General features: G+C 51.1%; 1 protein-coding gene and 1 non-coding gene across 3 annotated transcripts in view; one reads left to right on the top strand and one right to left on the bottom strand.

Annotated features, from left to right (window-relative positions):
• The window catches only part of RCC2 (regulator of chromosome condensation 2), a 32,995-nt gene extending 20,821 nt beyond the window's left edge, over positions 1-12,174 (bottom strand). Inside the window, exons 1-3 of one of the 2 annotated variants that reach the window (XM_031012075.3) lie at positions 11,980-12,174; positions 10,658-10,950; positions 1,487-1,580 (exon numbers count right to left, since the gene is read on the bottom strand). In XM_031012075.3, coding sequence (XP_030867935.1) covers positions 1,487-1,580; positions 10,658-10,942 — 379 coding nt within the window. In that variant the 5' untranslated portion in view covers positions 10,943-10,950; positions 11,980-12,174. Of the gene's footprint in view, positions 1-1,486; positions 1,581-10,657; positions 10,951-11,512; positions 11,528-11,979 lie in introns of those variants that run through there. The other variant, XM_055353610.2, reaches the window with a different exon arrangement.
• A 7,973-nt stretch (positions 12,175-20,147) lies between these two features.
• On the top strand, positions 20,148-20,248 carry LOC115932468 (small nucleolar RNA U13). The gene has a single exon (XR_004068752.1). It is a non-coding gene; the product is annotated as a small nucleolar RNA U13 (small nucleolar RNA).
• Positions 20,249-22,643: the final 2,395 nt, after the last annotated feature.

Below are 22,643 nucleotides of genomic sequence, written 5' to 3'. Positions count from 1 at the left end.
GCAACACAGGAGGCCACGGGACGCCAGGCAAGGGTGCGGTGCCACACTTGAACTTGCTTGGCCAAGGGGAGTCTCAGGTGGTCAGATGCTCCTGGACTTACCAAAGCATCTTTCCCTGCAGTGCCCAGGATGCCACTGGCTCCTGAGGAGCAGGGTTGGGTTTCTTCCGGCCTCCCAAGGAAGGGCTGCAGGGACTCTAGGGACCGGGCAGGGGTGGGGGAGGGGGAGCAAGTCAAATTAAACGCCCTGCAGCAGTCCCAGGCTCTGCAGTCAGACTGAGAAGTCAATTCCCATGGCCTCCGGATCCCTGGGGTCTGGTCCCAATCAGAGCTACTGTGTGGATTGCTGTGGTGCTATCTTGCAAAAACCAAGACATCCAGGCTGCTGGTTTTCACCAGATCTACAGCAACATACATGCGCGGGAGGCAACAGAGTTAACTAGAGGGTGGGACTCCAACCCTGGCCCTGCCACTCGCTTCCTTTGGTATTTACTGCCCTTCCCTGGGCTTCTGTATCTTGAATGTCAACTGGGCTGCTCAGTTGAAGAATGGCTTTGAGAAATGATGCAACACAGGCACAGGACTGGCAACAAGGCGCCATCAGCACCTGGGCTTACGTTACTGTAGACCAGGAGGTGCTTCCCTGGGACACCAGCCACCGTGTGGACGTGGCCCCCCCTGGCTTGGGCCTGAAGGCTGGGCATTTTCCAAACAAGGCGCTGCGGCTACCTGCAACTTAAACCCACTTCTAACTCAGCTGGCCCCCAGGTGTTTTCATGGAACAAGGTGATTTCCAACGCCCCTGTTTTAAGGTGCCAAGACGTGCCAGCGTGCAAATATTTGTTCATGGGGCAAAGCAATGCTGGAAAGCACTTTGGGAGTCTTTCCAGATGAAATCAAGAAGCCATAAAAGTTGGCTACATGCCAGCCTTCCTTCTCCTGGATGGGCCTTTTCCCTTAAGACGCCAGTTTTCCTAAGGTAACTGGGGACAAAACATTACTTCTTAAGGACCTCTCTGCTTTCCCCCGCTCCAGACTGTTCTGTCAAACCAGTTCCTGCAACAATTTGGCAGCTTGCAAAGAAACGTGGACTCCTCTGCAATGTCTGAAATTTTGACACCTGACATTTGACAAATGTCTAGGACATTCTGACACCATCTCACAGACCTGGTCTCTTCATTTTAATGAAAACAAGTGAGGTGAGAGGGAAGATGGAAAAGGTGGCAATGTTCATTTGAGGATACTACTTGTATTTTCCTGATTAATCTTAACGGAATTAGTGAGTCACTTCAAAACTGTGCCTTTAAAAGACTAAGATTAGGGTTCAAATCCAGCTCATCACTACAGTGGCTGTGTGGCCTCAGGCAAATCACTTGGCCTCTGTGAAAATGCATTTGTAAATGAAGGGAATACCTACCAGGCAGGTGGTCAACAGAACCTAGCACTTAAGAAGCACTCAATGGGTTTTTGAGACACCATTCTCATACCTTGCTGTTTAGGCACTTCTTTTCGACCAATCAAGTCCCAGTTGGTTGCCCCAAAAATCAAAAGCTGCCCTTTGCACTTTGACCCTTCAAGTTTCTGCAGAGACAGAGAAAGGAAAAAAGAATTAGTGTGTAAGTCTGCACCTAGCTTTCCAAGGCTGTCCAATGACAGCACGAAACGAAAGAAAATCATTCACTGTTAGCCCTTATGTCACCTGTGACCTCCACACGAACAGAGTCTCCCCACACTCCCCTCCCTCATCGGCAAGTGGCAATGCGGGCAACCCCAAACCTGCCCACAGCCGCTCACTTGCTAAGTCCAGGCTCATTTTTATCCTTTGACTTCCCTTTAAAATAGCTTTTGCAAAACACTAAAAGAAAAACCCAAATACATGCCTCCTTCGCAAACTGATGTACAGAGGTATTTGCAGGAAGCCTGCCGGACACTCAGGGGCGTTAAATCCAGCTCATCCTAGGGCCAAGTCTCTATTTCACATGGCAAGCACAGCCTGGGACCTCAAACCTTAGGAGCCTCACATCACCTCTGCTGCCCACTCTGCCGAGAGCCTTTCCATGGGGACTCAGGAAGAAAACAGTAGAGAACAAGGTTCGATTTCTCCACTGAAGGGAGACCAGGCAGAACACAGCTTTGGTGGGTATGCAGGGGTCTGAATCAGGCAGCCTTTGATGGCACCCTCACGCCGCTGTCCATGAGCCCGGGAGCCAATGGTGAGTGAAACAGGACCTCCCAGGGGCCCGGCTCTCAAGGAACAAGCTGTCACAGCAGCCAGCATACTTCAGCGTTCATCCTCAGTCTCTCAACACAAAGTCATCAGGGCCACCAACTCTCATACTCTCAACGAAAATCTACACCATTTAAAAAGGCCATTGTTCAATTCTGGGTGGCACTCATAATATTCTCAGCACTTTGCTTCCTTACATGTCAAAATATACTTTTTCAAGTAGGTTGTTAGTGGAAGATTCAATTCTGAACTCCTCACTCAGTCCACACTGGCAAGGGAAGCATTCACTGCTATCACTTTCCGCTCTTACACATCTTTCCTGGACGTGAAAAGGAAAGGGGTTTCCTTCAGTTTACAGAATTGTTCTTGGAAGGCTTCAGGAAAAAAGTCTGGCAAGGCGCAATGGCTCACGCCTGTAATCCCAGCACTTTGGAAGGCCGAGGCGGGCAGATTGCTTGAGCTTGGAGACCAGGCTGGGCAACATAGCAAAAACTTGTCTCTACAGAAAATAGAAAAATGAGCCTGTGGTCCCAGTTACTTGGGAGGCTGAGGTGGGAGGATTGCTTGAGCTGAGGAGCTGGAGACTGCAGTGAGCCAAGATCATACCTGCTCTCCAGCTTGGGTGACAAAGCCAGGCCCTGTCTCAAAAAAAAAAAAAGGGGGCCAGGCACAGTAGCTCACGCCTGTAATCCCAGCACTTTGGGAGGCTGAGGCGGATGAATCACGAGGTCAGGAGTTCAAGACCAGCCTGGCCAATATGGTAAAACCCCGTCTCTACTAAAAATACAAAAAAATTGGCCAGGCGTGGTGGCATCCGCTTGTCGTCCCAGCTACTCCAGAGGCTGAGGCAGAAGAATCCCTTGAACCCGGGAGGCGGAGATTGCAGTAAGCTGAGATTGCACCATTGCACTCCCAGTGTTGCTGCCCAGGCTGGAGGGCAGTGGCGTGATCTCGGCTTGCTGCAACCTCTGCCTCCCGGGTTCAAACGATTCTCTTGCCTCAGCCTCCCAAGTAGCTGGGATTACAGACACCCAGCTAATTTTTTGTGTTTTTAGTAGAGACAGGGTTTCACTATGTTGGCCAGGCTGGTCTCAAATTCCTGACCGCAGGTGATCCACCCACCTTGGCCTCCCAAAGTGCCGATAAAATGCCAATAAAATAACGCCGATAAAAGTTCCCAACCACGCCAATAAAAATGTATTTGTTGGCCAGGCGCGGTGGCTCACACCTGTAATCCCAGCACTTTGGGACACCGAGGCAAGCAGATCACGAGGTCAGGAGATAGAGACCATCCTGGCTAGCACGGTGAAACCCCATCTCTACTAAAAATACAAAAAAAATTATCCGGGCATGGTGACGGGCACCTGTAGTCCCAGCTACTCAGGAGGCTGAGGCAGGAGATTGGTGTGAACCCAGGAGGCGGAGCTTGCAGTGAGCCGAGATCGCACCACTGCACTCCAGCCTGGGCGACTGAGCGAGACTCCATCTCAAAAAAAAAAAAAAAAAAAACAAACATATATATATATGTGGGCTGGGTGTGGTGGCTCACGCCTGTCATCCCAGCACTTTGGGAGGCTGAAGCAGGCGGATCACCTGAGGTCAGGAGTTCAAGACCAACCATGGTGACAAAGCCAGCCCTGTCTCAAAAAAAAAAAAAAAAAAAAAAAAGAAAGAAAGAAAAAGAAAAAAGGGCAGCTCCAGGCCCAATCATTCTAACCTCTACAGTGTGATCACCCCATGGGTATGCTTTGGCAGTACGGCTCACGCATTTCTAAGATTACACATCTTCATGACGGATGATTTCCATTTCATAGGAACCTTTACACAACCCAAACCTGATTAGGGCGTCCCCCAAGATATAGGTTCCGTCACGCTTGCCCACTTCACCACATTATGTAACAGGAAAAAGATGGTCAATCTATAGGAATGCATCCTGCAGTCCTCATGAAAAGGGGAAGTGAGGCCAGCCGCGGTAGCTCATGGCCGTCATCCCAGCACTTTGGGAGGCCAAGGTGGGTGGATCACCTGCGGTCAGGAGTTTGAGACCAGCCTGGCCAACATGGTGAAACCCTGTCTCTACAAAAAAAAAAACAAAAAATTAGCCGGGTGTCTGTAATCCCAGCTACTTGGGAAGCTGAGGCAAGAGAATCGCTTGAACCCAGGAGGCAGAGGTTGCAGCGAGCCGAGATCACACCATTGCACTCCAGCCTGGGCAACAAGAGCGAAACTCTGTCTCAAAAAGAGAAAAAAAAAGTTGGGGGGAGGGAAGTGAAACAACACGGAAAGGGAGAACAACTTTGGTGCATTTAAATTATTTAGAAAATGACCTTAATCAGAGGGTGGCCCAGCCCCTGCAGCACCCACAACTCAGGTTACTTGAATTGGAGCCTAGCTTCCCCTGGTTATCTCCCCTTCTTTGTTTAACTGGCAGGCCTGGCTGGAATTTGCTACAGGTCTATATTCAATGGCTTCTGTTGAAGTCCCTGTGGAAGGAGAGGCCTCTGGGTCCTCTGCCCAAGCCTACCAAGTTGGCATGGAGGGGGCAGTAGAGACCCAGGAAGGGTGCTAAGGCACTGGAGACCAAGCTCCAAGGCCAGAGGGCAAGCCTAGAAAAGAGCCCTGGAATGCCAGCAACTACAGACCAGGCAGGCGGAGGTTCATGGGCACCTGTGCTCAGTATGAACCATTGAAGTCAAACCACCCAACACTGAGATGCAACCACTGCAGCAAAACTTCACAATGCTGAGGCCACACCAGAAGCCTCAGCTCCATCAGGCCAGAGGGCATGGTTCAGGGGCAAGTTCAGACGGCCAGAGCTTAACCGCAGTGGCCTTGGCCTTGGGGAGGGAGTTTCCTGAGTGACCTGGACATTTGGCCAAGGGCTCATGAAGACTGACCCATCAAGCTAGCTAAGCATTTATACGCAAACCCAACCAAGCCAATAAAAATATAGTTGTGGGCCGGGTATGGTGGCTCACGCCTGTAGTCCCGGCTACTCGGGAGGCTGAGACAGGAGAAGGGCATGAACCCGGGAGGCGGGGCTTGCAGTGAGCCGAGATCGCACCACTGCACTCCAGACTGGGCGACAGAGCGAGACTCCATCTTAAAAAAAAAAAAAAAAGAAAAAAATATATATATACTCACATACATATATATACACACACACACGCACATATACATACGTGTGTGTATACATATACATATATGTGTGTATGTGTGAAAAACCCTGGTAAACTGAGTCTACTCCAGTGACAGTGGTCAGATTCCTATGAAGGACATTAACTGTTATTCAAGTTTTTACGTCATGGATCCTATTTCCTCACACATTAGATGGAGGTTAGTGTATTTTGTTATTATTTACATAATTGTTTGCTCTAAGCTGCTTTCTTTTATTTCTCTATAACTTCTTTCCTCTGCCTTATGTGGAATTAACATTTAAATAGAGTAACAGAGAACTCCCAGCACCCCTTCTCACTCAAGGGGTGCTCCTCTTCATCAGAGACCAGAAACAGCCAATCGTGGGAGAGACTCCCGCGCTTGCGGGCTCCACCCCGGGGCGGTGGGGGGGGGGGGGGTGTGGGTGTCTGAAGTTCAGTGTGCCCTCCCAGGCTGAATCCAGCCTTCCCTGATGGGCCTACGGATTGTTTTTTGGATGAACTCAGTGTCTGCGACCCTGCTTGTGTATAAAGGCCACGCAGCAGACAGCCTGGCAAACAGTCTGCCCAACGAGACGAGTGATTTTCATGTCATTTCACCTGGCTGCCTCCAGCAACTTGGTCACATAACCTGGGCAGAGACACACAGAAATGGACAGAAAAGGCACTGAGCTTCTTCAATCAACAAAATGGGATTTCTAGTCTAAAGCAATTTTTGAATTATGATCCAAATACAAGGTGCATGTTTACGGGGCCCAGAGTCAACCTTTTAACATAGGTCCATTTAGAAGACTGCTGGTCCGGGGAGGTAAGACCCCCGGAACAATGCCGGCATCGACCAATTACCTAAGGGCCATCAACTGAAACAGACTTCCAGCTTGGCTTTCAGTTTTATTTATTTGCTCCTTTCAGATTCAACACATCCGTCTCAGGGTCCACAAAACCTTGGCAACCCAAGACTGGAAAAACTACAAAGACCTGGGCAGCTTGCAACACTCACCTGTTTTCTAGGATCTGGCCAAGGCTGCTGCCTTTACTTGCTTTAGGAGGTTATGAAGTGCGCAAAGAATTAGGACTGAATCTACCCTAGTGTGACACTGCCATAAATATTTGGAGTTCCTGGCATGCAACTTCCCAAATCCCTGGAATCTCCAAAGCAATGTCTTTTTGTATGCTAATGACTGACACTGGCAGCCCCCAGGCAGCTTCCGGATGGGGCAGTGGGAGCCTAGGGACTTTCAGCCCCATCCTCCAACCTCAGGAGGGAGATGACTGAAGGTTAAAGTGATGATCAATGGCTTAATCTACCATGCCTACATAATGAAGCCTCCATTAAAAACCTGTAAGGACCAGGTCACAGAGCTTGTGGAGAGCTGAACATGTACCAGGTGGGTGGTCTGCAGAGGGCACGGAAGCACAGTGCCCCTTCTGCCACATCTAGCCTTACAGGTCTCTTTATCCATAGCCTTTGTAATATCCTTTATAATAAACTGGTGTTTCCCTGAGTTCTGTGAGCCATTCCAATAAATTAATCGACCCCAAAGAGGGGGTCATGAGAACCCCAACTAGAGGCTGGTTGGTCAGAAGCTACCAGGGACTGGACTTGCAACTGGTGTCTGGGGTGGAAGGACAGTCTTGGGGACTGAGCCCTCAAGATGAGGAAATCTACCTCCAGGTGGATAGTGTCAGAGATGAACTGGAGGACACTCAGCCGGTGTGTGCTGCGGAACTGATTGCTTGCTTGATAGCAGGGGGAGACCTCCCTTTACGTCCAGTCACAGAAGTCTTGTGTTGGGAGGCGGGGCGTGGTGGCTCACGCCTGTAATCCCAGCACTTTGGGAGGCGGGCAAATCACGAGGTCAGGAGTTCAAGACAGCCTGGCCCACATGGTGAAACCCCGTCTCTACTGAAAATACAAAAATTACCCAAGCACAGTGACAGGTGCCTGTCATCTCAGCTACTCAGGAGGCTGAGGCAGGAGAGTTGCTTGAACCCAGGAGGTGGAGGCTGCAGTGAGCTGAGATCACACCACTGCACTACAGCCTGGGAGACAGAGCAAGACTCCATCTGGGGTGGGGGGTGCGGAAGAAGTCTGGTGTTGGTTGTTGAGTGTGGCGTGAGAGCGGAGGAAAAAAGAATTTGAATTTTTTCTTAACACCTAGGCAATGACAACGCTCATCTGCCATAAGAATGTTCTATAAGATGCACATCTTTTACTCAAGGCAATTCTACCCCTCAACAATGTAAGTATTTGGCTCATCTTCTACAAGCCCGACGCCTGCAGCTTTGGGGTCACTGAAGGCAATATGGTTTTGGACATTTCCTGGGCGGCTGCTTTCACACAGACCTCCTCCTAGCAACCCTGAGCAGGGGCAAGGCATGCAAAATGCTCAGTAAAAAAGGTTCTTTCTGCAACAAGGACTGCTGTCTCCCTGTGGCAGCACACAGGGTCCCTAGGACTGCTCAACAGAGAGACAGAGACCAGAAACCTGGGGCCAGGGAGACTGGGCAGGAGGCCAACCCAGGACAAGGGGCAGAGGGCTGCCCTAGGCCTATGGAAAGGCAATGGGGCTGCATGGACCCAGCCCCGACCATGGACCAAACTCAGTATATGCTAACAAAACTTAAACGTGGGGCACTTTGGGAGGCCAAGGTGGGTGGACCACCTGAGGTCAGGAGTTCGAGACCAGCCTGGCCAACAGGGTGAAACCCCGTCTCTACTAAAAATACAAAAAATTAGCCAGGTGTGGTGGTGGGCGTCTATAATCCCAGCTACTCGGGAGGCTGAGGCAGAAGAATTGCTTGAACCTGGGAGGCGGAGATTGCAGTGAGCTGAGATCGCAACATTGCACTCCAACCTGGGCAACAAGAGCTAAACTCCAGCTCAAAAAAAAAAAAAAGCAAAACTTAAATGTAGGGTGTGCATTTTCCATGAGGCATAAAGGGGCATCATATGCTGAACCCTCAGCCTCCCAGGTGCTCTGATTCTAGAACAGCACCAACAGCCCAAAGGATGGGCATCATGGGCCCTGTTGGTTTTTAAGTGGATAGAGAAAGGAAGATGTAGCTTTTAGAGTCCTGCTTATACACATATGTAAAATAACGTATTTATGTGTATAAACAGGAACTTAAAAGCTGCAATGGACTGCTGTTTACTCACATTAAGACTTACAAATGTGCAACCCAACACACGGCTCGCGCCTGTCATCCCAGCACTTTGGAAGGAGGCTGAGGCAGGCAGATCACTTGAGGCCAGCAGTTTGAGACCAGCCTGGCCAACATGGTAAAACCCAGTCTCTACAAAAAGTACAAAAATTATTCGGGTGTGGTGGTACACACTTGTAATCCCAGCTACTCGAGAGGCTGATCAGCACACAAAAATCACTTGAACCTGAGAGGCGGAGGTTGCAGTGAGCTGAGATCGTGCCACTGCACTCCAGCCTGGCCATAGAGGGAGACTCTGCCTCAAAAAAAAAAAAAAAAAAAGACTAGCAAATGTGCCATTTCCATTGACAAACCAGCTTCAAGCAGCACAGCTGGAGACAGAGGTGGGCCAGGGAGAGCCAGTGTCCCTCACACACTCCCTGTCTCTACCTCCTTGGGTCAATCTCAGCATGGGGTAAGGATCTTTTACTCTGATGGCAAAATTCAGCGTTCCAAGAGTCTGGAGCTGTACAGCTGACAACTGAAGTATTGGATGTCTAAACACAATCTTGCTTTTGGAAACTCACTCAAAATAGGATACAGGAGACGCGGAAGCTCACCTGGCCTTTCTTTTTAGTTTCGTCCTAACATACTGTGTTCGGAGGGCAAATGTCTGGAGTCTGGCACAGCAGACTAGACGTCAAAGGAAAACAGTTCCTGTGTTCCAGTTTCTCAATACTTTGGCCATTGTCTAGTCTAGCCTGATCCAAGACCCCGGGCAAGACCTTTTGACAGCTTTTGACTGGCTCTCCTCCACTGCCTAACATGTTAACCCTTTCACCCAGAGGGCACTTTTACAAAGCATATTCCCATGTGCAATTTGCAGGGACATCAGGAGTTACAGCATTTGGAGATCCAGTTCCATCCATGACTTTGGACAAGGCCCTCGAATTCTGTGCCCCAGTTTCCCTATCTATAAAGCGGACGTAGAAAATGTGTTATTAGACACTGCCTGCGCTTCTCTGGAGGAAAGCACTCTGCTGTTAACCCTTAAACACCCTTAGGAGATGGGCACTTATGGAAGGAAAAAAACCTCTCTGGGTGTCAGGCTCTAAACCCTAGGTGGAAGTTCTTGCTCTCTGGGGGTTATCTGAGAATCTGGTGAAAACTTAGACCCTCTTCTGAAAAACATATCCCACACCACACCGAACTTAAAGAAAGTTCTCTGGGCGGGGGGGGATGCTGTGGCGGCAGATGCCGGGTTCAGATCTCCGGCTCTGCAGGCTTTTTCGGGAACGTTAACTTGAGTCAGCCACGACCTTAATTAAGATTTGAGAAAACAGAAGCCCGCCCAGGACCCTAGGAGATGCTTCTTCACTTCGGGGGGCTACAACAGAGCCCTCGCGAGCATCCTGCAGCTTCGGACCACCTGCGGCAAACAAAGCCCGAGCACCGCTCAGCCGGGGGGCTTCCCCGACCTCGGGGGAGGGCTCTGCGGAGCATGCGCCCTCGCACTCCGCCCCGGCGCCCGCCGCCCCCGCCTTCCCGGCGCGCGAGCCGGCGCAGGGCCGCACGGGGCATGCGCGGCGGCCGTCAGGCCCCGCCCCCCCCGGGCGCCGGAGCCGAGGCGGCGGGAACCTCAAAGCCCCGGCGCAAACGGCCGCTCCCCGCAGAGCGCCGGCCGCCCCCTCCCCGCGGCGCCCGGGCGCACCGGCGGCCACGGACGTGTGGGGCCCGCTGGCCGCCCCCTCTTCCAGGCCGGGCGAACTTACCGAGGTCCCCTTTCCCGGGGCGGGGGGGAGGGGCGCAGGGGAGGCTGTGGGGGCGGGGCCATGACCCCCTCGCGCGGGCTTCGGCCGCCCCTCCCCCGCCGCGGGCCCGGGTGCGCGCCCCAACCGCCAACCGCCCGCGCGGTGCCCGGGGTCGGGTAGGCCGCGGGCCGCGCGCCCCGTCCCGAGCCCTTTTGTTGCGCGGAGGCGGAGGCAATGATTCAGCCCGCGGCCTGCGCCGGCCCGGCCGCCGGGAGGGAGCGTGACGCGAGGCGGCCCCCGGCTGGAACGCGCGCCGTGCCGCGTCGCTGACCCCGCCGGCCCCGGCCCTGCGCCCACCCGTCTACCCTGCCCCTCACTCACGACGCGCTCCTTGGTGTGCTCGGGTTCGGTGATGACCACGGCCGCGCCGCCCGCCTTGCCTGCTGTCGCCGGCCGCGCCGCGCGCTTGCCCCCGCCGGGGGCCCCGTCGAGCTCCAGGCCGTCCTCGTCGCCGCTGCTGCCGCCGCCGCTGCTGCTACTGCAGCGCTCGGGCCGCTCGCGCTTCCTGCCCGCCGGGCCGCCGCGTTTCCTGGGCCCGGCGCGGGCAGTGCCGTTGCCTGAGCTCGGCTCCTCCCAGGCCGCCGCCGCCGCCTTCTTCCTGGGCATGGTCGCGGCTGGAGGGAGACACGGGGCAGCGGCGCACAATGGACGGGTTATAAACTGCGCGGGGGGAGGGGAGCGGAGACGAGCCACCCGGCCTCCACTTCCTCCCCTGCCCTCCCCAGAGTGGCGGCCGCAGGGTGGGCGGAGAGGGGGCGAGTTGGGAGAGGAAATCGCGCCCCTCCCTGGCCCCGGTGCGGCTCCTTCGGGGAATCCCGCAGGGCAGCCGGGAGCCCCAGAGGCAATCCACTGGAAGGAGAATTGAGACCCCCGGCCTATCATTAAGTTAGGTTTGCCCACAAAGCATCACAGTTGCAACCTCGCCCCCTAAAAGTAAAGGGAAAGTAAAAGCAGCCTCCAGTCCCCTAGATTTTCATTAAAGAAGGCTTCGGGACACTTCCAGGATTCCCCCTTGGCACCTGGGTGGTAAGGGAGCCCCTGCTCCCCAGCTACCCCACCTGCTGCTTTTGTCTCCGCAGCCTCCCCCCAAACCCACTCATTTCATTTAATGCAACGCTCTCCCCCACCCCGCGTCAGCCCTGGACCCCCGTTCGGCCCCAGCTCAGGCGTGCCGACCTCGGGCTCTAGTTAGCCGAATCCCTCCGGCGGACTGCCCCCGGCGACGGGGGAAGAGCCCGAAGAAAGCTGGACCCCAGCCCCAAACACCTGCTCGCACAGACACGAAAAATAAAAACTTTAATGGTGCCCAACTCTCTCCCAGCCCCCTTGCCGGCCGTGCGGCCCGGCCGGTCTCCGATTCGACTGCAAAGTGCCCAGGGCCGCCGCCAGCTCCCCGGCGTCCCTGCGCTCTCCCCTGTCTGCTTTTTTTTTTTTTTTTTTTTTTATTGATTTTGAACAATGGGATCTCTGTCTGTCTCCGATTAAACCACGTGGATCCGCCTTCCTTCCTCTTTTTATTCCTTCAATCACCCAGCCCCCCTCCCCCAGGTTTTTTTTTTAACCTTTTCTCTTTAAAAAAAGGAAAAAAAAAAAAAACTTTCCCAGACCCCACAAACTGATCACTGTCGATTTTCAGACCCTACCTGGTTGGAGTGATGAGAAACCGGAGAGAAAAAAGGAAGAGAAGCAACTAAAAGACGGATCGGAGGGCTTTTTTTTTTTTCCGGCCCAGACGAGGGATCCAGCCCACTCACCAGATACACTTAAAATGTAAATACGAGCTTCCAGAACAAATGCTACAACACAAAACAGAAACACATGTGCGGCCGCGCGGCAAGCGAGCGCGCGGCGGGGCGGGAGGCGCGGGGCCCGGGGCGCGCGCGCCCCCTGCCGGCCGGCGGACCCGGCGCCGGCGCCCCCGCCCCGCCCGGCCTGGCCATGCCCTGCCCACCCGAGCCTGCGCCGCGCGCCACGCCGCCCGCCTCGGCTCCGCTGCTCCTGCGCCTTTCGCGGGCCCGCGAGCGCGCTTTGGGCCTTCCACGCAGTGCGGCCTGCGCGTCAGGGACTTCTTTGCGGCTTAGGAGGATGTTGGATTGTTTTTCCTGGGCACGTCTAGACAGGTCACATGAGGACACTCGCTGGAAAATAGTTACTTCGCTCACGCAGCAGCCAACAAGGGACGTGCCCTAATTGAGTGATTGGAATGAAAGATGAATACAATTTGAATAATTTTTTCCTGTGCAGAGAGAAGCTGAGTTTTATTTGCCTATGGATGTGTCCTCAGTATGTAACAAGGTGCTGTGACACGGAAGAATCACATAAAGGTTTGCTGTATTAGTGAATTAATTCATAATTAATTTGAGGGCCGTGGAGGCACTGGAAGCTGGTTTTGAGGGGAACTTTTTCATTTTTTGCCAAATATTTACTGAGCCCCCGGTACATGCAAGACCCACAGTGCCCGGGGCTGCAGAGCCAGTGAACAAGGTTTCCACCCCAGTGGAACGCACAGCCTAACGGAAAGACAAATCAGTAAACAAGTAATTACAACAGTGATAAGCTTTACAAAGTGACGCCTGTGTAGGAACATTATGGCGAGGGGATTTATCCTAGCCCAGGGCCAGGGAAGGCATTCAGGTGGAAAGTTATGCTGAACAACTTAAAGGATGAATAAGACCCGATGAAAGGGGGCAGGAAAAGTATTCCAGGCCAGGTGGAGTGAACGGGACGCTCCACATTTCGAGATCTTGAGAGACACCTCCTGGGAGGGAAGCTGTCTGGTGGGGCTGGGGTGAGAAGAGCCAAGAGGCTGGGTTCTGAGGAGGTAGGCAGGGGTGCGAGGGCCTGCATAGACCCTAGTGAACCGCAGTGAGGCTTGATCTCGTTCGCGTGTCCTGGGACGGGTGAAAAAAGCCTTGCTTGCTTCCTACCGTTCTCCACCCTCCACCTCTCCACCCCACTTCCATTACGATCTCACCGTCACTTGCTCTCCTCTCAAAGCTTTTCTCCTGCTTCTTTTTTCCTGAGGCGTACTGCACAAGGAAGTTCCTTCTTCAGGCAACTTCTTGAAAACGGATAAAGTTCTAGGATTTTTGTGATTCATTCATTCATTGTTAGTGCAAGAAACAGGACTGGGAAGCATCAAGTGTCCTTTAAAGGAAGACAGAGAAACCAAGAGGCCCAAATCTAAGGTATCTGATCAAAGTCCAAAGTCTGTGTGTCAAGAGAGCTGAGAGTGCTTATGTAAAAGAACTTTGGAAATGAGAAATCAACTGGTACGTTTCAGAGATTTTCAGAAAAGTCAAGATGGAATAGAAGCACCCTTTGAAAGCCTATTCTTAATAGACCTGCATTTAAAAAGATTTTTTAGAGGTTAAACTTTGACGCTTTGATATAAAGCATAAGTAGAACCAACCAGAAAAGAATTTCGCCTAAATATGCCATCAAGTCCCCTTCAGGAAATGGCATGCTGATGCTTGTCAGCCGAGGCGGGTGGCTGGGTGTTTATCCTCTAAACACCCTGTGTGGCCAATTAGGAACAGCACTGACAGTACCTTTAGATTTCAGTCTGCGAGTCTTTTCCTTTTTTCTCCTGCCCCTTTATAATGCTTTTTGCCAGCTTAAAAGACTCATGCCTCAGACACACTGATGCAATGAGACGCTAATATCATATTGCATCATCTGATCCTAGGTGTGGTGCTCCTGAAACTGGTTTTTCTTGAGGTTATGCTGCAGTAGAGAAGCACTTTGGGTATAACACCCTGGAACTGGCCCTACTTGTCAGAAGACAAAAGTAATTTTTGTAACTCCATGCCTCAATTCCACACCACTATTCTCCCAGGGAAAGCCTGCATGACTCTCCCGGCTGGAATTGGGTGTGCAACAAACATTCATCAGTTAGGCGTGTCATGCTGCCACTTATGTAACAAATGTTACATAGTGAGGTGCACCTACAGGCAAGCTGAAAATGACACTTCCTCCTTCAAACTGTGCTTGGAATTTCACCTCGCTTCTAATTGAGCAAATTCTCCAGGGACAGGATGCTTTGGTGCAAAACCGGGAGAGGGGAAGGGAAAGAAGGTGGCTGAGATTTCTCTGACACTTTGAGGCACAGGTGTCTGGCACTGCGCTGAGCATTTTACACCCAGAATTTTGGAAATGTGGCTGCAAGTGCCAGCCTGCCGTCACTCTTTAACCTCATCTTCAGCAAAATCATATTGCAAGTTAGATTCAGCTACGCTTAAGTTCTTTTCCAGGGATGAGGTGTGATTTTTTCTTTCTTTTTTTTTTTATTTTTTATTTTTTTAGATAGAATCTTGCTCCTCCAGCACCCAGGCTGAAGGGTGATGGTATGATCCCAGCTTACTGCAGCCTCTACCTTCCTTGCTCAAGCGATCCTCTCGCTTCAGCCTCCCAAGTAGCTGAGACCACAGGCATGGGCAGCTACACCTGGCTAAATTTTTTTTCTTTTTTAATATTTTGTAGAGACAAGGTCTCTCTCTGTTGCCCAGGCTGGTCTCGAGTGGTCCTCCCACCTCAGCCTCCCAAAGTTGCGGGATTATAGGGGTGAGCCACTGTGCACAGCCTCAGAAGTATAATTCTTTTTTTTTTTTTTTTTGAGGCGGGGTCTCGCACTGTCACCCAGGCTGGAGTGCAGTGGTGGCAACCTCCACCTCCCAGGTTCAAGCAGTCTCCTGCCTCAGCCTCCCAAGTAGCTGGGATTACAGGCGCGTGCCACCACGCCCAGCTAATTTTGTATTTTTAGTAGAGACGGGGTTTCACCATGTTGGCCAGGCTGGTCTTGAACTTCTGACCTCGTGATTTGCCCGCCTTGGCCTCCCAAAGTGCTAGGATTACAGGCGTGAGCCACTGTGCCCAGCCTCAGAAGTGTAATTCTATTCACCTTGGCTACAGAAAGCTACACCTGTACTTGAAAGATTTTCTGATCCAGTGTCTATAAAAATGAAACCAGTGATCCTGGGAGTGATGCGCTAACCAATGGAAACGATTCTTTCTCTTTTTTTTTTTTTGGAAACTGGGTCTCACTCTGTCACCTAGGCTGGACTGTAGTGGCGCCATCTTGGCTCACTACAGCCTTGACCTCCTGGGGTCAAACAGTTCTCCTGCCTCAGCCACCCTAGTAGCTGAGACTGTAGACATGCACCTCCACGCCCAGCTAATTTTTTAAATTTTTTTGTGGAGACAAGGTCTCACTATGTTCCCCAGGCTGGTCTCAAACTCCTGACCTCGAGCAATCCTTTTGCCTTGGCCTCCCAAAGTGCTAGGATTATAGGCATGTGTCACTGTGCCTGGCTTCTTTTTACTCTTTTCAATGTGACTACCACAAAATTTAATATTACATATTAAGTTTTTTGTAGCTCATATGTTATTCCTGTTGGATATCACAGCCTTCGAAAGCATAGCTGGAGACCCAGTAATTTCCTCCAGACCCCACTCTTTCTGCATCTGTTCTCTAGTTTCTCCTCTCTGTAAAATGGCAAGATAGAGTTTGGGCTAAATTTCTCTTGAGGTTACTTCTGGATTTCATATTCCCTGATTCTGAGGACAGTAGTCAGTGGGGAATCCCTGTCATAGTGTTTGGATAGATGTTTTCTGGGAGATGCAGATCCAGTCGTCCTATTTCTGCCAATGAGTCATGAAATTTTCAAACGCAGAGTCTTTAAATATTGTAGTTGGACCTTTAAGTTCTCTGTCTGCGAGGCCTGCCTGGGCTTGGCTTGTGGCTTCTTCATCTTTGTTTTTCTAGCAAGCACCCAGAGCAGCCCGGCGTGTAGTAAGCTGTCAATATATGTTTGTTCATCTAAATAATATCCAGCGGAAGAACTGAAGCCCAGGGAGATGCTGAGGCCTCCTGAGGCCACACAGCTGGCAGACAGGAGAGCCAGGAAGTGTACAGGCATCTGCATCAGTAGGAGGATTGTCAGAAACACAGAATCTGGCCAGGCGTGGTGGTACACGCCTGTAATCCCAGCACTTTGGGAGGCTGAGGCAGGACGATTGCTTGAGCCCAGGAGTTCGAGACCAGCCTGGACAACATGGTGAGACCCCATCTCTACAAAAATTAGAAAAAAAATAGCCAGCCGTGGCCAGGCGCAGTGGCTCACGCCTATAATCCCAGCACTTTGGGAGGCCGAGGCGGGCAGATCACTTGAGGTCAGGAGTTCGAAACCAGCCTGGCCAACATGGTGAAACCCCCGTCTCTGCTAAAATATACAAAAATTAGCCGGGCATGGTGGCAGGCAACTTAATCCCAGTTACTTGGGAGGCAGAGGCAGGAGAATCGTTTGAACCCGGGAGGCAGAGGTTGCAGTGAGCCAAGATCGAGCCATTGCACTCAAACCTGGGGGATAAGAGTGAGACTTCTCTCAAAAAAGAAAAGAAAAAAATTAGTCAGGCGTGGTGACACAAACCTGTAGTCCCAGCTACTTTGGAGGCTGAGGTGGGAGAATCGCCAGAGCCTGGGAAGCCCAGGCTGCTGTGAGCCATGATCATGCCATTGCACTCCAGCTTAGGTGACAGAGTGAGACCCTGTCTCAAAAAAATAAAAATAAACACTGAATCTCAGGTTCAGCCCCAGACCTACTGAATCAGAATGTGTTTTTTTTTTTTTTTTTTTTGAGTTGGAGTTTCCCTCTTGTTGCCCAGGCTGGAGTGCAGTAGCGCAATTTGGGCTCACTGCAACCTCCATCTCCCAGTTCAAGCGATTCTCCTGCCTCATCCTCGCAAATAGCTGGGATTACAGGCACCTGCCACCACGCCCAGCTAATTTTTTGTATTTTTAGTAGAGACGGGGTTTTGCCATGTTGGCCAGGCTGGTCTCGAACTCCTGACCTCAGGTGATCCACCCACCTCGACCTCCCAAAGTGCTGGGATTACAGGCGTGAGCCATCACACCCGGCCCAGAATGTGCATTTTTAACAGGTGATTTTTATGCATCTTAAAGTATGAGAAGTGCAGCCGGGCATGGTAGCTCACACCTATAATCCCAGCACTTTGGGAGGCTGAGGTGGGCGGATCACCTGAGGTCAGGAGTTCGAGACCAGCCTGACCAACATGGAGAAACCCCGTCTCTACTAAAAATTAGCCGGGCGTGGTGAGCGGAGATTGCGCCATTGCACTCCAGCCTGGGCGACAAGAGCAAAACTCCATCTCAAAAAAAAAAAAAAGTATGAGACGTGCTACTGAAATCATACCACTTTTCCATGCCCTGTGGAAGCCATTCAAAAGGTGGTTTCTCATACTTTAAGATGCATCTAGCCAGGCACGATGGCTCACGCCTATAATCCCAGCACTTTGGTAGGCTGAGGCGGGCAGATCACCTGAGGTCAGGAGTTAGAGACCAGCCTGACCAACATGGGGAAACCCCGTCTCTACTAAAACTATAGAAATTAACCAGGTGTGGTGGCAGGCACCTGTAATCCCAGCTACTCCGGAGGCTGAGGCAAGAGTATCGCTTGAACCCGGGAGGTGGAGGTTGCAGTGAGCCAAGATCATGCCACTGCACTCCAGCCTGGGTGACAGAGTGAGACTCCGTCTCAAAAAGAAAAAGAGACAGAGGCACAAACAAAGTGCAGGTCCTACAGCTGTTCATCCAGCATCGATTGCGAAATGAAGCCCAGCGGGTGGGTGACTTTTGGGTGAGGTCAAGAACCATGAGAGTTGGAATGGACAAGAAAAACCAAGGCTTTGGGCCCAGCTGCAGAACTGTGTCATTTGCCGGGAAGGTTAATGACAAGGCCAGAAGGAGTGCCGCCTGTTTAATGTATCAGGTGGCCCTGGTGGCTGGGAATCATTGCATTTCAGGCCACGTCATGTCATGCAAAACCATAATAACCTTTTGAAAAATGAAGAAATCGATCCCGTGGGGAGTCCCTGCAGTGCCAAATATCTGGACTGTCTGATTTTCACATTCACTAAGTGGCCTGAGTCAGCTAGATGAAGCAGAGGAGTTCTTAAATAGAACCAAGATGCTCTCTCTGGTGTGCACTGAGCTGTTACCTTGCACCAGACATTGGGCCAGGCACTCCCCGTAGAAAGCTTGTTTCATCTTCATAACATCCATGCAACACAGATACTTTTGTGGGTCCCCGTATTAGTTTGCTAGGGCTGCCATAACAAAGTACCACAGACAGGGTGGCTTAAAATCAGAACCTTATTTTCTCACAGCTCTGGAGGCTGTAAGTCCAAGACCAAGGGGTCAGCAGGGTTGGTTTCTTCTGTAGCCTCTCTCCATAGCCTGCAGATGCCACCTTCTGTCTTGTCTTCACATGATCTTCCCTCTGAGTGTGTCTGTGTCCTCATCTTTTCTTATAAGGATACCGGTCACATTGCATTAGGGCCAGTGTAATGACCTCTTTTTAACTTTATTACCTCTTTTGAGACCCTATTTCCAAATACAGTACAGCCACATTCTGAGATACTGGTGGTTTGCACTTCAGCATATGGACTCGGGGGGACATATTAATCCCCTAACAGTCCATTTTATAGATCTGGAAGCCAAGACATAAAGAAGTTAAGAAACTTGTTCACGGTCTCACAGGTGGAAGTGGTGAAGCCAGAATCTGAACCCATTCTTTCGTTTTCTTTTTCTTTTCTTTTTTTTTTTGAGATGGTGTCTCACTCTGTCTGTCAGGCTGGACTGCAGCCTCAGTCTCCTGGGCTCAAGCAATTCTCCAGCCTCAGCCTCTGGAGTAGGTGGGACTATATGTGTGTGCTACCGTGCCCGGCTAATTTTTTCATTTTTAGTAAGAGATGAGGGCTTGCCGTGTTGCCCAGGCTGATCTTGAACTCCTGAACTTAAGTGATCCTCCCACCTCGGCCTCCCAAAGTACTGGAATTACAAGCATGAGCCACCTTGTCTATTTTCTTTTTGTTGTTGTTAATTTTTGTGTGTGTGTGTGAGATGGGAGTCTCACTCTGACGCTGAGGCTGGAGTGCAATGGCGCGATCTCAGCTCACCGCAACCTCCGCCTCCCGGGTTCAAGCAATTCTCCTGCCTCAGCCTCCCGAGCAGCAGGGACCACAGGCATGCGCCACCACGCCAGGCTAATTTTGTATTTTTAGTAGAGATGGGGTCTCTCCATGTTGGTCAGGCTGGTCTTGAACTCCCAACCTCAGGTGATCCGCCCACCTTGGCCTCCCAAAGTGCTTGGATTACAGGCGTAAGCCACCATGCCTGGCCCACCTCATCTATTTTCAGAGACTGAGATTTATTGCTGCTAACTTCAGGGTTCCACCCAAGCCATTCCTACACTTATTCCACTGTCCCCACTGGCCTCTCCTTAAATACCCCCTCCTGTTAGGACTCCTGCTTGCTCCTTATCTTGCTATCTCTACAGAGGTCTTGGTTCTGAGGCTGGAAACAGAAGGGCCTCTGGAGTGAATAACACATGGTTCTGTGGGCTTTGAGTCTCACGCAGAGGCATCATCTTAAAAGACAATCTCGGCCAGGCGAGGTGGCTCATGCCTGTAATCCCAACACTTTGGGAGGCCGAGGTGGGTGGATAACCTTAGGTCAGGAATTCGAGACCAGCCTGGCCAACATGGTGAAACCCCGTCTCTACTAAAAATACAAAAATTAGCTGGGTGTGGTGGTGCATGCCTGTAATCTCAGCTGCTGGGGAGGCTGAGGCAGGAGAGTCGCTTGAACCCGGGAGGTGGAGGTTGCAGTGAGCTGAGAACGCACCACTGCACTCCAGCCTGGGCGACAGAGTGAGACTCCATCTCAAAAATAATAAATAAATAAATAAATAAATAAATAAATAAATAAATAAATAAAGTGTTTGGATCATGAACACTTATGTGGTTCATAAAAGTGATTGAGTTTTCATGTTCACGTGTTGAATGTGCCTCCCTCAAACCTTGTTAGGCCATCAGCACATTACCCATTTGATGTGAACTTAGAAAAAAATAAAAGAGGTTCAGGTAACAGTGGCTCACACCTGTAATCCCAGCACTTTGGGAGGCCAAGGTGGGTGGATCACTTAAGGTCAGGAGTTTGAGACCAGCCTGGCCAACATGATGAAACTCCGTCTCTACTAAATAAACAAAAATTAGCTGGGCATGGTGGTACATGCCTGCAATCCCAGCTACTCGGGAGGCTGAGGCAGGAGAATCGCTTGAATCCAGGAGGTGGAAGTTGCAGTGAGCTGAGTTGTCACCGCTGCAATCCAGCCTGGATGACAGAGTGAGACTCTGTCTCAACAAAAAAAAAAAAAAAAAAAAAGAAAATGTTTTTATTTAAAGAAAGACATTTACTCAGGTGTTGTATAGCTCTAGCAAAAATGAGGAAGATGGTTCCACAAACCACCCTGGCTTGAGGAATAGGATTTGATGCTTCTGGCTCCTCCCAACTCTGATGTTCTCCAGTCTACGATGGACCATGGCGTCTGACTGTCTAGAAAAATCCATGATGAAGGAAAGTTGGGTAGTGTACAAGAAAGCAAGCCTGCTGAATGCATGCATTGAATTACACAGGTTGGGTCCCAATCCACAGAAAGCCTTTTGCCTTTGAAAGTGTTACCAGGCGGAGCAGGAGCACTGGGGCTCACGCCTGTAATCCCAACACTTTGGGAGACCAAGGTGGGAGGATTGCTTGAGTCTGGGAGTTTGAGACCAGCCTGGGCAGCATAGGGAGATCCTGTCTCTACATAAAATTTTAAAATTAGCTGGGCAGGCTGGGCGCGGTGGCTCACGCCTGTAATCCCAGCACTTTGGGAGGCCGAGGTGGGCGGATCACCTGAGGTCAGGAGTTTGAGACCAGCCTGGCCAACATGGTCAAACCCCGTCTCTACTAAAAATACAAAAATTAGCCGGGTGTGGTGGCAGGTGCCTGTAATCCCAGCTACTCAGGAGGCTGAGGCAGGAGAATTGCTTGAACCTGGGAGGCGGAGGTTGCAGTGAGCCGAGATCACGCCATTGCACTCCAGCCTGGGCTACAGAGCAAGACTCAGTCTCAAAAAAAAAAAAAAAATTAGCTGGGCATAATGGTGTGCATCTGCAGCCCCAGCTACTAAAGAGATTGAGGCAGGGGGCTCACTGGAGCCCAGAAGGTGGAATGAGTTATGCTCGTGCCACTGCACTCCAGCCTGAGCGGTAGAATGAGACCCTGTCTCAAAAAAATTTAAAAGAAGTAGAAAAAGTGTTGCCAAGTGTGCGACCTCGTCATCAGACAGTGGCAGGATTATGGGGCTCAGGAAGCAGGAAGTCAGTACCAAAGGAGGATGTACCTCGCTGGTGGGAGCCTGATCTTGGCCTATATGTAGGAAAGACAGTCTTTTTTTTTTTTTTTTTTTTTTTGAGATGGAGTCTGGCTCTGTCGCCCAAGCTGGAGTGCAGTGGCGTGATCTCGGCTCACTGCAACCTCCACCTTCCAGATTCAAGCAGTTCTTTGCCTCAGCCTCCCGAGTAGGTGGGATTACAGGCGCCCACCACCACACCTGGCTAATTTTTGTATTTTTAGTAGAGACGGGGTTTCACTATCTTGGTCAGGCTGGTCTTGAACTCCTGACCTCGTGATCCACCGGCCTCGGCCTTCCAAAGTGCTGGGATTACAGGTGTGAGCCACTGCATGGGGCCAAGACAGTCATTTCTGTGTCCACTAGTTGCCCTGCAAAGTATCATTTTTTAGCTGGAATCCAATCCTTCCTTTGAGGAATGAGAAAACTAAGACCCAGGGAAGCTGAGCTGTCTCCAAGTCTGAATCGAATGGAGGGGAACCATGTGTCCACGCCCTCGAGGCTGTGGCTCAGTCCCTGCCACTCTGACAACGAAACCACTCATTATTTTTCATCTTCTCGGCGGTTTAAATCACTGTTATTATGCACGCATTTTTCAAAAGAGTGCATTCCTTACCAAACCTCATTAAATTTCTCGAGACTTGAGCTGGTTCCCCTTCCTTGCTTCAGAGGGAAGGAGGGAATTTGGCTGACACAGAAGCATTTTCGTCCCATGCCATCACCACCTGATGCTGCCTGTCCAAAACAGGGTGTTCGGGATGTCTGGGCAACCTGTCTGATACAGAGGGGGTTTCGAGATGACTCACAGAGCAGGGATGGGCACAGGTGACCCCACAGTCTCAAGCAGGGCCCTTCTGGGGCAGCTGAAAAGGGTGGACTAGAGCAAGAGATAGCTCTGGAACTGTTTGGGTTCAATTCCCAGCTCTAGCTGGTTGTGGGGGCTCATGCCTGTAATCCCAGCACTTTGGGAAGCCGAAGCAGGACAATCACTTCAGGTCAGGAATTTGAGACCATCCTGGTCAACATGGTGAAACCCTGTCTCTACTAAAAAA

The sequence above is a fragment of the Gorilla gorilla genome, chromosome 1, assembly GCF_029281585.2.
Source record: "Gorilla gorilla gorilla isolate KB3781 chromosome 1, NHGRI_mGorGor1-v2.1_pri, whole genome shotgun sequence".
Lineage (NCBI taxonomy): Eukaryota > Metazoa > Chordata > Mammalia > Primates > Hominidae > Gorilla > Gorilla gorilla.
This window is presented reverse-complemented; position numbering and strand designations above follow the sequence as displayed.